The 13,596-nt window shown below is 38.4% G+C and overlaps 1 protein-coding gene across 3 annotated transcripts in view; it reads right to left on the minus strand.

Annotated features, from left to right (window-relative positions):
• Positions 1 to 725: 725 nt before the first annotated feature.
• The window catches only part of fndc3a (fibronectin type III domain containing 3A), a 74,081-nt gene continuing 61,210 nt past the window's right edge, over positions 726 to 13,596 (minus strand). For all 3 annotated transcript variants that reach the window (XM_053646687.1, XM_053646690.1, XM_053646689.1), the window contains 13 exons: positions 13,243 to 13,329; positions 12,073 to 12,211; positions 11,917 to 11,985; positions 11,711 to 11,829; positions 9,963 to 10,068; positions 9,697 to 9,872; positions 8,283 to 8,396; positions 7,961 to 8,110; positions 6,410 to 6,777; positions 5,671 to 5,883; positions 4,606 to 4,772; positions 4,353 to 4,474; positions 726 to 3,308 (listed from right to left, as the gene is read on the minus strand). In XM_053646687.1, coding sequence (XP_053502662.1) covers positions 2,994 to 3,308; positions 4,353 to 4,474; positions 4,606 to 4,772; positions 5,671 to 5,883; positions 6,410 to 6,777; positions 7,961 to 8,110; positions 8,283 to 8,396; positions 9,697 to 9,872; positions 9,963 to 10,068; positions 11,711 to 11,829; positions 11,917 to 11,985; positions 12,073 to 12,211; positions 13,243 to 13,329 — 2,145 coding nt within the window. In that variant the 3' untranslated portion in view covers positions 726 to 2,993. The remainder of the gene's footprint in view (positions 3,309 to 4,352; positions 4,475 to 4,605; positions 4,773 to 5,670; positions 5,884 to 6,409; positions 6,778 to 7,960; positions 8,111 to 8,282; positions 8,397 to 9,696; positions 9,873 to 9,962; positions 10,069 to 11,710; positions 11,830 to 11,916; positions 11,986 to 12,072; positions 12,212 to 13,242; positions 13,330 to 13,596) is intronic.

Raw genomic sequence — 13,596 nt, forward strand, 5'->3', positions numbered from 1 at the left:
AATAAAGATTAGTGCTTGTTCCAGAGGCATCCATGCAAGCCCAAGCCATGATAGTACCTCCACCATGCTTGAATGATGAACTTGTATCTCTTGGATCATGAACAGATCATTTTACTTCCTTCACACTTTGCTAGAGGTTAATCTTCATTCCAGGACTTTTGTAGTTCATCTCTATACCTCTTTGCAAATTCAAATATTTCCGATTCTTACTGCTGATGAGTGGTTTGCGCATCTTGTGGTCTCTATAAAACGCACTTCCTCCATAAGACAATGACTATCTCAGAAGTGAAAGCACTTTCCTTCTGTTCACATGTTTGACTACAGCACAGGAAGTCTGTAAGAAAAAGTTAACTTAAAAAATGTGATTAGTGTGAGCTACATACACCATGTACATGTGTGAAGATTCTGTGCATCTTCTCCCAGTGTCCATATGGGTTTCTTCCAAATTTTTACAATTTCCTTCTACCTCTCAAAAACATGTAAAGTTGGTGGACGCTAGACCGTCCCCTATGTGAGAATGTGTGTGCATTGAGGCCTGCAATGATCTGACAATCCATCCAAGATGTATTCCTGCATCACGGCCAGTGTGATAGGCTTCGGATCTACCGCGACCCTGACCAGGATTAAACGGTTACTGAAGATGAATGAATGAAAGAAAGTAATGCAAATGCTAATTTTTTTTTTGATTTTAAGCAACTAGCAATGAAGAATTCATAAAAAGACAATTAAGAATTATAAACTTTTATTGTGCATGGTTCTTTCTGTAGATATCATGACTTTACAGATACACTTTAGATACATATTTATGATTATACACTTCTGAATTCATAACGAACATTTTAAAGTGATATGTCTGGTACTATGTATAGTATAACAAATTTTTCATTTTGGAATGTACGGGTGTATGAGGTAACTGCAACCATTAAAATTACATAAAAATGGTCTCATATTTGTGCATATTTTTGTAGTTTTTTTTTTTTGTCTCCTCCCATGGACCAAATGTAGAAGCCTATGGTGGGGAAGATGTTAAAATGGCACACTTTGCAATTACAGTTTTATCACTATCAAAAATAGGAATTTGGGGGGGTTTTTTTCCTTCAGTGACAAAGAGAAGACATCTGCAAACCACCTAGACCAAATCATGTAATTAAACCAAGACTTGCAAGGTACCTGTAGTTCTTAAACAGTCGTGACAGCACCACTGCCATAACCACTCACGACACTAGACCTCACAGCTAAGATTGTCTCGCTGCCATCATGCAGCATCAGCAATCCATCACAATGACTTTACATACAGAAAAGGCAAACAATTCTGTTTCACAGGAAGTACATGTAGAATCAACACATTTTAGAACTGCTTTTTGCTTTCATCTTTTTTTCTTAGTTTCTCTGGAGATGATTAATCTTGATTTTCTGTTTTTGCATAAATACAAAAAAAAAAACTTCAAATATGTGATTCAAATGAAGGAAATAATGAATAACATGAGTGAATACGAATACTTTTATATTCAGTATTAAGGAGAAAATGAATATTGGTAAAAAGTAAACAAAAAAAAAAAATCAGAGAAATAAGAAAATACTAGGCAGAAGAAATGGTTGATTCCAATCACAAGTCTGAAATCCTTACTCTTGAAATAAAAGATGTCAAGAACTAGATTTATGGTACTACAATTTAACACCCAAAAACACAAGGGCTCGCACAATCAGAGAGTGTGTTCCATAAAACACATCACAAGATCAAGATGCAGTCAGTACTGTTTGTTTTTTTTTCTTCTTCTCACTAAGGTGCAAAAATAACTGGATAAGCATACATTTTTTTTGTGCTGGACAATATTTCGGAGCAAAGCAGCTGCATGTAAAATCAAGCTACAATATACTTACATGATAATAAAAATAACTTTTGACTGTGTTGTTTCTTTTTTGTTTTCTCCCCCCAGAGTCATTGATCTAACCCTATACCAACCCAGATCTCAAATGAGCAGGTACTTGCATCATGCTGTACAAAAATATACTACCATTTCTCTTTTTTTGCATCCCTACACATTCTGGACATCAAAAAAAAAAAAAAAAAAAAAAAAAAAAAAAAAAAAAAAAAAAAGGGTTCTTAAAGAAAGTGCTAAATGAATGTTCTATAAGGTGAACAAGTGTATCAGTCTCCCTTCTCTCAGTGATGTCATTAAACTAATCTCCTAGTGAGAGCTCAGTCCCTGCAGGACCTCAAGGCTTTTCATGTCTCTTCACTCTCTCCCATGTGTTGGTGGGAGATGGGCGTTCCCTACTTGCCCTCATCCCTCTACTCCGTATTCACTGGCCCTTTGAGTTCCGTCCCCTAATAAAGCACCAGTTACCAGCGCATCAGTGAACAGCTTACCAACAAACAGTGGCCAATGCACCAATGACCAGTAGACCAGCAAAGAGCGCAATGGTGAACAGCTTACCAACGAACAGTGGCCAGTGCACCAGTGCAACAGCAAACAGCTTACCAACAAACAGCAACCAGCGCACCAATGACCAGTGCACCAGCGCACCAATGACCAGTGCACCAGCATACTGCACACCATCACCATGCCAGCAATGGAACACAGATCCAAAGTCACATACTGGACAAATGATAGTTAAAACTAAAAATATAAATAATAATAATAATAAAAAAAAAAAAACACTATAGCTACACACATAAATGAATGATAAAAATAAGCATGCAATGAGCGGTAAGCTTCATTCCTAATCCTTCAGTAATCACCTCCCAGCTAACGGGAGAGGAATACTGTTCTTTCTAACAGCGATGCAGAGAAAGAACCCGATAGCAGAGAGAAGAGTCAGAAAGAAGAGTCGGTGGAATTAATCGACGGCCTCAGCTTCCTTTTCGTATCCTTTCCCTTCGCTCACCGTTTCCTCAACCCACTCTGGTGCCGAGAACAAAACAGACGGAAAATGAAATGGACAGAAAAACTAAACCAAAACAACAGGATCTGGCCTCGTGGCTTCGGGGATCACTCGATGACGAGGTACTGGATAGCCACGGCAATGAGGATGGAGGTGAGAGCGAGCAGGGCGATGATGAGGAGGGAGAACTGCTCGTCCGTGAGGCTGCGTCGAGGCTGCTGACTCTCGGCAGCTTTAGGCCCCGTGCTGCTGGATGAGCTGGGAGATTCGATGCGAAGAGGCAGTAAAGTGACACTGGAACTGTACGGCCCCATGATCTCCGGAGCATCCTGGCACTGGCGGATCGCACACACACGGAAACGGTATTCAGAGGATGAGCTCAGGGAGGAGAGGCGGAATAGTGTGTCTGAGCCCTTGTACATCTAAAAGACATGGTGGGGGGAAAAAGACACAAGAGGACACAGCACAAAAGTTATTTGACTTTCAGCTAATTCATGGAACAAACAGACTAAACAGAGATGCTGGAGTCCCCCCCTTCAAGAAACTAAAAGAAGCTTCAATGTCCAACACCCTATCATTAGATGCATTTATCACAGTCCGTGTTAGGTTATAGTGAAAATATCACTAACTCCACACTCACTCTCCCTACAGACCTGCCTGATTCATTGTGATGCTCTTCTTCTGCACTTGTGACTGACCTCCTTCTGCTGTGGAATGTCCTACATGTATACCCTAAAGATTAGCACTTTCCAAAAAGCATTTATGCCCAAGTTTCTCCCTTGTAGTGAATAATCTCACATAGATACTATAGACTTGTACCCAAGAACTGCTGCTGTAAATCATAGAGACTGTCCTGTGCTTATCCCAGGAATCCTCCACAATATGCTGACACTGAACATCATTTCAATATAATCAATAATATTTGACTTTATAGTGAACAGTAGTAGAAGAATTATGATTTATAATCCAACTATCCGTTATCACCCAGAAAAGGATGGGTTCCTTTTGAGTCTGGTTCCTTTCAAGGACTCTTCACCACTGGCTTGTTTATTTCGGATTTAAATCTACATCCGGATTTCTGTAACATTGCTGTATCACAAAGTCTACTGTGATATACAAATAAAACTGAATTGAAAATGTTCCTTTTTCAATCCCAAACTGTCGCACTGTCCAGGGAATGGGGATAAAGACTGCATTATTTCATTTTCTTTACATATTTGACATGATTTTGAACTGATGCATGAACATAGAAAATAGTACTGTTCAATGCAGGAGACACATTTCTTGTAGAATCTATGCTTAGCTACTGTTTAAATCTTGAATTGGGACAATTTAGAGACGAGTCATACAGTCATTCATTAATTCTATAAAGTATTTCTGATGAAGCATAAACCAGGCACAAGACTTGCTAATAAAAACTTAAAAGCTGGAGTCAAACAGAATGACTATGAGAGTAATAGTTGTACCTGTTTAAAGTCAGAATTCCCCTGCATACACTGCAGGCAGTATATGATTGGATCTCCCTTCATAGGTGGCAGGGATTCCCAACTAATCTCACAGGTCTCATCCTGTCTTTCCACACGTGGCGCTAGATACAGACATACACAAAGAGAATAAAGTGAAATATACATACATACACACACACACAAAAAAAAAAAAAAAACACTCTGGAAAGTGCTCTAAGACCCAGGTGAAAGGCAAGAGAGCCGAAAACCTTACCTTTGAGTGGAGCTGGAGGCGAACGGGGGGTGGTGAAGGTGTACACAGAAGAGAAGGGCCCTTCGCCCGCCTCGTTAAAGGCTTGGATGCGAAACGAATAAGAGGTAGACTCATTTAGCCTCTGCACTTTGTGAGTGTGGCAAGGTCCTTTATACAAGGATATAAACCTACAGAGAGATAGAGGGAAAGCGAGAAGCTGAAGTTTATTCCATTCTCAATTGAAGTACACTACCGGTCAAAGGTTTAGACACACTCCTTCTTTATTTTAGAATAATAATAAAGTCATCAAACCCCTGGAATAACACAAATGTAACTATGGGAATTATGATGTGATAAAAATCCAAAAAAATCAAAATAATTTTATATTCTAGCATCTTCAAAGTAGACACCCTTTTTGCCTAGAATTTTCAGAAATGTATTCTTGGCAATTTCTCAACCGATTTCTTGAGGAATCCCCTTGAGATGCTTTTGAAACAGTATTAAAAGTTCCCACCTACGCTGGACACTTATAGGCTGCTTTTAGGAATATTTCGCTCCAGGTCATGCAGTTAAAAAAAATATTTTTTTGTAAATAAAATGTTAGTTTTCTAATGAAAGAAAGGAACATGTTGGCACAATTATATTTTTGTCTACAACACCGATTTAACATTTAATTATACACCTTCAGATCAAAAGGTTTTTAAGATCATGAGAAACATTTCAGTCTAGTGTCTCCAAACTTTTGACGGGTATAAAGTAATTAACTTATATAAAAGGTCTGTAGTCTTAACCAAGAGGGATTATTCATCTTTATAGCTACATTATATCAACTAAAGACAAATGGAGCCGGTGTCTCACCTTTTCACTCCAAAGTACCACCACAGCTAGTGTAATAATATTTTACTGATGATCCATCTACATCACCAGGGAGCTTTTCACAACTACTACTATTTTTGCTTGAGTATTCTGTTCTAGCATGTCCAAGAAAAAAATTAAAAATAAAATAAAATAAATGTAATAAATAAATGAATAAAAATGTAAAAATCAGGGATCATGCTATATGTGATGGAGGATGGATGACCTCACCTGCCATTTCTGTCCTCCATTTGGAGCTGGTACTGCAGTGAGTCTGTCGGAGAATTCTTGGCTGGACCATCACCCCACTTCAGCCTGAGCGTCTGGTGGCTGAATGCAGTACACTCCAGCCGAGGAGGCAGAGGAGGCAGCGGTTTTGTCTTCAGCTTAAAAGTGTGGCTAAAGGGACCAGCACCGAGGCTGTTTAGAGCCTGGATCCTTATCCTGCATGCACAAACACACACCTTTTAAATGATGCATTTATACAGTACATTTAACTTCACATTTAGCCATGTATGCTACTGCATTTAAACAAAATGAGATGCCGTACAATTTGCCTATGAGGTTGGTTTCCATCCATATACAAATTTTAATGAAGCCACAAAATTTACAAAAAAAAACCCCACATCACCTCATTTCCATTAACTAACCTTATGCAAATATTTCGAACAGAGTGCAACAAGATGATAATGAACAGAGCATTAGCCAAACACTGTCAGGCATTCAGACAGTGGAATACATAATGTTTTTGCATTACAGGTATTTACAATGAGGAAATCTTCAAAATTCTGGCTCTGACATCATCACAATACACAGGGTCAGACTGATGCATTTTATTAATAAAATGAGGCTTAATGTAAGAAAGAGAAATATATAGTGCTGTAGCTAACATATAGTAAAAATGTGTTTAACCTAAACACATCTATTCTGAGGTAAGCTATATAAGTAGCAATCAAACTTCTGTGTATACCTGTAGGTGGTATCAGGTTGCAGGTTCTGTATAATGTACTTGGTTACTGGGCCAGTGGAGATTGGCTGTTTTTCTCCTATATCAATCAGGTAAGATGTAATCTCTGCTCCATGATCAGATGGTGCCTCCCAGTGCAGCCCCAGGCAAGTAGAAGGGGAGTAGAGTGGAGGAGAGGGTCTTTCTCCAACCTCTTCCTCTTCCTCCTCTTCTTCTTCCTCCTCCTCCTCTCCTCTGTCACAGCCCTTCGCTTCCACCCTCATTTCGCTCTCGCGGAGAGCATGAACGACACTGACCGTGGCAGGCACAGAGCAGGGCGTCTGACAGAGTATCACTTCACTAAATGGCCCAACGCCAGCCGCATTCACTGCCTGAACACAGACAGACAAACATTCAGGCATATATGAACACACTGTAGATGTTTGTAACAGCACTGAAACGTTATCTAAGAATAAGCTGAAAATTAATGCTACAGGAGGGAATAAACGTTAGAAACATGATTAACATAACCTCTGTGGATACAAAAGAAGGCTTAAGTACTTTGCAATTTAGCACTAAGAACATCTAAAAGAGTGCTTAATCCACAAATGGCATCAATGAAAGATAAGACCAGTTAATGTATAGGCAATAAGCTCAACTAAACAAATAGATGAGCTGAGTTTATGTATCTGCTTGGAGAAGTAGAATACATAAAATGCACCATTATTAAGCCTTTTTTTTTTTTTTAAATTAATGAATCATTATCTTGAGTCAGCTGAGTGTAAAAATACAGAAACATCCAGAACTCGAATGTGAATTAAGTTTGAGACATATCAAAATTATCCTAATACAGTATAAAAAATAGAATATTCACAATCAGTTTTTTTAAAAAATATATATTATTATTATTTTTTTTTACAATTAATTTTGCCTAGGCCTAAATGTTCAAACAAAGTATGCACATTTTAAAGTTGTTTGAGCGAGGTCAACTCAGGAAGGGTTTGGTGACTCGATGACAAATAAAATCTAAGAATCGAAGAAAACTAAATATTCACAGCCAGAGGACTACAGTTGGGAAGCATTGCAACAGACAACTGTGTTCTTTACATGCTGTACTAAACTCAACCTAATTATTATTAGTCCCTGCCCTAGTGAAGTAGCATGAGGATGTTTTGATAAAGACTATAAAGTTATATACACTTTATGCATAAGGGCATCTGCTAAATGTGTAAATGTAAATGCAGATGATCACTTCTGATGGTAAAATTCTGATTTAGGAACATATTCGAGTCATCTATTTTTATACTCACATTTACTACATGTGTATCATAGTAGTAGTGCAAGTTAAAACAAACTTTTACTCCACTATCCAAAATTCCAGGCAAATAGTACCACTTTGGAATGAGGGCTTTGGCTTCTGAATCAGTGGATATTTTTCTGCATATTTTAAGCATATTTTAAAATCCGAGGTGAGGATTCATGTGCGTTTGGTAGAGAGTTGCAAAGTTTTAATTATTGCTTCCTGCTAACAGGATTGAGGAGAATATCATCGTGCTTTCAATTTCTAATACTCACCTGCACTCTGCAGAAATAGTTCGTGGCAGGCAGCAGACCTTTCAGCTCATAGCTCATTGCAGCTCCGCTGTAGATCACCTGCATGCTCCCCTCTGCTGCCCCCCACTCCAGACGAAATTCAGTCACTGCTGCACCATTACAGGATGGAGCCTGAAAGACAGGTGATGTTTTAAAGGCCAAATCCACATACATATCCTCAGGATAAAAAAAAAAAAAAAAAAACAATAACAATGCTTCTGGCTTCTTTTAAAAGTGTGTACCATGAGTTTCATAATGTGAACTCATTACCAGTATAATGAAATATAAAGTAAGTGATCCTTACTTCCCAGCTGACCACAGCACAAGAAGGAGATTTGCAGATGATATGAGGAGGTCGACAAGGCTCAGGTGCTCCTGGTCCTGTTGTCACCTCAACATGCTCAGAGAAAGGCCCATACTGACATCAAAGAAATACACACATGGCGATTACATAACATCATGATTGAATTAGGGTTATGGCTAGAAGCAAACTTACAACTGTCGAATGGTGCGCATTTACAATCAGAAACAAATGTTTGAGAAGTTGAAAACAAGCCTGCGAAATGATACGATTAGTATCAATTTGTTTGGTTTTGATGTAATTAATTTCTGTCTACACCCTGACCCACACAATGGGATCAATCAATAACATGGTCTATGAAGGACATATGTATAATGAACTATGAATAAACTGATAACATTATAATGCATCTATTAAGCATCATACATATTGGTATAACCATTTATGAAAATGCTATAGTTGCATTACAGTTTATAGCTAGGCTTATAATACATTTATAAATTGTTAACATAATGCATTATAGGTGGGTACAATGCATTATAACACTTACAACTTCCAATATCAAAGTGATGTGTTATGTAATCTGACTGTAGAATATTAACATTCACATTATAAATACTTCGTGCTGGCATGTACAAAGCAAAGTGAAAGGGTTTAAACAGAAAAAAATATTAAATATTATATACAGACTTAGAACTAAACTGACCAATTTTGGCAGTCTGTTGTAAGGTTTTATAGTACTTTGTAAAGTTGTCAAGATTTGTAGTAGAGCTTCATGCTTATCTCACGGATATAATTAATTATATTAAACTAAAAATATATACAAATTTATCAAAGAAAAAAAAAAAAAAAAAAAAACAGGTCGCATTCCATCATACTGCACTATGCAAACGTATTGGTAATATGATGTGAATGGATATTACTTAAAATGCAAGATGTTAACAAATCATAATTTATAATATCTATAATGCACAGTCTAATGTACTGTCAAATTATGCAAATTATACTTTCATAGAAAGTAACTTAAGTAACTGAACTAGCCACCTAACGTTAACATGACAGCTGTCTGAAAAGCTGCTTGTGCCATCGTTTATTCTGCTCTGCTACTATGTTGTCTGGGAAGGTTATTGTTCAACTGCTACAAATAATGCAATAATGTAGATTCGTATAGGTATTTTTGTTTTCTGTGCAAAGCCAATTCTATTGTATAAAGCTAGTCAGAGTGAGGTTCATTTCTATGGTAATAGTCATTGACTACAGTTAGCATAACTGAATTTTAGGCCTTTTTTTTTTTGTTTGCTTGTTTTGTTTTGTTTTTAGGTAATGTGTGCACTGCAAAATGAGCAGTGGAATCAAATACATCTTAACAATCTTGTTTATTCTACTGAGTGCTGTCTAAACGGTGTGTGGTTCTAACCCCGGCTTTGTTGGCTGCTCTCAGACGGAAGCCGTATGTTCTTCCGGGCAGTAAGCTGTGCACTGTGCATTCGAGCTCATGGCCCTGATGCACCTCTTTGGCCTCCTCAGCCTGCATGGTGAACATCTCCACACTGTAAGCACACACTGCACTCCCACCATCCACCTGAGGAGGAGCTGATACACAACAGCAGGAGAAGCAAATTTAAAAACACATGCATGTGTACACACGCACAAAATATAGAAATAAAAAAGCTGCATGCTTACCCCAGCGAAGTTGCACCTCTCTGGCTTTTGGCTTGCCAATTACTCTGGGAGGCTGACACGGACCAGGAGGAACAGCTGGAGTCTGGACCTGCAGAGTCTCAGAAAGCTGACAAACACACAAATAATAAAAGAAGGATTAAAAAACAGTACTGATTGAAAGAAAGAAAAAAAAAAGCTTCTGGGAGAATTTAAATCCATGAAACAACTAGAGACAAAGAAGTTACATCAGGACCTTCAGAAATTGTATATATATATATATATATACACACACACGCAACAATTTCTGAGAAAGTGGGAAAATGATGGTACTTGCACATAAAAGTTGTTTATTTTATTTTATTTTTTTTCGATGACCAGCAATCAGGTTTGTGCAGCAAAGGCGTGCATCTTGCCAATCTTACAAAAGGTCACTGAATGCACTTCTATCTAATTAGGTCCACAAGGAACAAAGCCTAGATCAGCTCATATTTATATAAAACCCTTAATTTAAAGCTTAGGTCACTTCTTGAAAAACATTATAATTAGTCTGTTTCTTGGGGAATCTGAAAGAAACCTTGCTTATCATTAGAAACTAGAGAAATGCATTAGCTGGGCCAAACAGCAACATAAGGAGATGCTGTAACTCAGACAAAACACAGCAGCATCCATACACCCTCCTGTAGGAAGAAAAAAGACTTACACAACTGCATTTTCTCAGGCTGCAGCCCACTCACAACTACACCTGAATCCCTGTGAAGTCTACATGTTCCACAGTGAGAACTCTTTAGGGTCTCTCTCGCGATCTATTTATTACAGGGTATTTATTTTGTCTGGTTCTGTAAACATTTTTTTTATGTAAAATTGTGTGCATGTTTAATGGACGTTTGTGTTGGACTACTTTATTTTACTGGACAATAGACTTTCCTATTTCTTCTGCTGCATACAATCTCCAAGTATCAAACATGTGATTTGTAGACCTACTTGAACATTTACAGATGAACTCAAAAAGTCCACCATTAATCCATTAACTGTAGTAGCACCATAAAGAATTTTGTGAGAATAGTGTCTACCAATGATACTCATTTAAAAGGGCTTTGTGAAGTCACTTTTCCAAACCTTCAGTTTGATCTCGTCAAAAATGGTTTAACTTGGCCTGCATAGGGTTTGTAACTTTGGAGTGAACCGCTAATCCAGTGATTCTATGGCTCAGATGGGTCAAACCGAGGTGATGGCTGAGCAGTGAGTTCTGCTTTCCACAGTCTTGGAAATAAGCATTGCACTATTCCAATAGAGGCTCTAGTCATGCAGATTTTCAAATCAGACACTCTCCGTTATGCTTTTTTAAAAGGAGATAAACAAACAGAACTGCCCGATTCAGTGCGTCATTTATAGTTCTCCAAGAGCGCTGTTCATAAAAGCAACAAAAAAGTAAATATTAGACACTGCTTTTAAAATATTGGCACTCTACTTATTAGGTAATATGTGTAGATCCATTCATATAAACTGTATCGATTGAAATTACAGTCATTGTTACATTAAAAAAAAAACAAAAAAAAACAACACAGTAATAAATAATAACAGGAAAACAACAGAAACTTTTACAAACAGTTCTTGAGCACCTTTTCTGGGTGTCCCTTATGGTCATCTCTGTCTGACTGATCTGAGCCATAGAATCACTGGTGGTGCGGTTCATGCCAAAGTTACAAAGCCTATGCAGGACACGTTAAAAGACTCAAAGAAAAGTGTTTGTATGCATTAGTGCGTTTTACTGGGCTTTGTCCTCCTTTGCTGTGGCAGCAGACTCGAGCTTGGTATGTCCCGCCTGGCTTCAGCCCATCACACACACATTCCGTAGCTGAACCCCTGTACACTTCGTCCCAAGAGGAGCCTGAAAACATGAACACAAACACAGTTGTATCACATGCTTAAATAATTACAAAAAACTCATTAAGAATCCCACTGGGATCTAAATTACCACTCAGTCCTTCAGACAGCTCCACCACATACTCGGTCACATCTGAGCCACCAGTCTCTTTGGGGGGATCTGTGGAAAGAGTGGGTGCAAGCAACCAGTGTAATTACACTGTATTGTAATGCAAGTTCAAAGCCTGTGTCTCAAAGCTCAACTCACCCCAGGTCACGCGGAAGCTGGTGGGATGTTGTTTGCCCTTAACAGAGGGTTTGCAGGGGCAGCCGGGTCTGTCTGGGGCCGTGGTGAACTCTGACACAGGGCTTGGGTTACTCTTACCTTCTGTATTATATGCAGCAACCTGAATAATACCAAAGTATTAAGTCACAGCAGCACTTTAAACAGCTCCACAACTGAGTGTGTAAGGTACTGTAAAAATGTGTATCGTTGCTAACAAAACAGCAACACAAACGAAACAGCCACAAACCACAGTGTTGAAAACAAAATGTGTACTCTTGAACAAAACTAGAACTGACTGCTCTGAAAGACTGCACTTTTATAATGGGATCCAAAAGAACTATGACAAAATCATGCTGCTTAAGTTATTATAATCAATATTCAGTAGAGCACCCTGAAAACTCATGGTGATGGGGTGTAACTGATCCTATAAAGGGAAGTGCTGCTCAGTGGGTACCGACAGTCTCATCAGCTTCCCGCTAGGAGCACTGATCACATTCATAGATTATAGTCTTTAGGAACATGATTGCAATCAGGCCTTCTTCTGATCACACCTGAATGGTAACTTTAACAACACTGACCCACTCAATCAACAAGCAGCTAATGTTGTTGGATGTTAATGGAGGGTTAGAATATTGATTCATATTTTCCTCATGAACTCTTTGTTAATAGTTATTCAAGCGGACATGTTTGTGAGGTGTCTTTTCACACAATATCATGACTTATATGGTTTCAGTGCATCACTCTGACCACATACTCATCACTATCATCATAACTGCTGTGCTAGTCACATGCTGTGCTAACTGCCTGTTATTCAGAAACACTTATTCATTTATAATGGACTGGACAGTCATTCAGACCAAGACCCCCACTGTGAAATTGTGCTCTGGGAAGGGTATCAAATTACTTCAGATAACAGCTGGAACCAAAATGACGACTCATTATAATAATCACACATTATAAATACCTTACTACATGAATAGTGCTGGGTAATTGTGATTGTAGCTAGAAGATGCATTTTAGATCACCAAATAAACCTGCCAAGTAGTAATCTGCTATACTCCAATTATTACAATTAGAAATACTGTATATAAGCTGGTCTCTTACTGCAGGAACACATCTGCATTTACTGCTGTTAGAGAACACCAGTCTCACCCTGAATTTGTACTTGGTGCTCCGGTGAAGATTCCTCACTGTGCATGATAGTTCGTCACCATCATAGCTGGGCTGGAACCCATAACCCTGCACATACAGACCAAACAGCAGTTAAAACTACATAATCCTGAACCTGCATGTGTATTGTCTGTGTGTAAGTGAGACTCCCATGACATGAATGCAAATGCCAAGTGAATTCTGCACCTCTCTGTGTGTGAACTCTAGATAAACATATTCGAGACCCAGACAGTACTGGGACTAAATTACTCCCTATCCACAACTGCAAATGCATGTGCTATGGAAGATTTTCACTGCTTTGTTAATTACGAGTATAAGCTTGTGCTCGTGCATGAC

This window comes from Ictalurus furcatus, chromosome 17 (genome assembly GCF_023375685.1).
Source record: "Ictalurus furcatus strain D&B chromosome 17, Billie_1.0, whole genome shotgun sequence".
NCBI classification, from domain to species: Eukaryota; Metazoa; Chordata; class Actinopteri; order Siluriformes; family Ictaluridae; genus Ictalurus; species Ictalurus furcatus.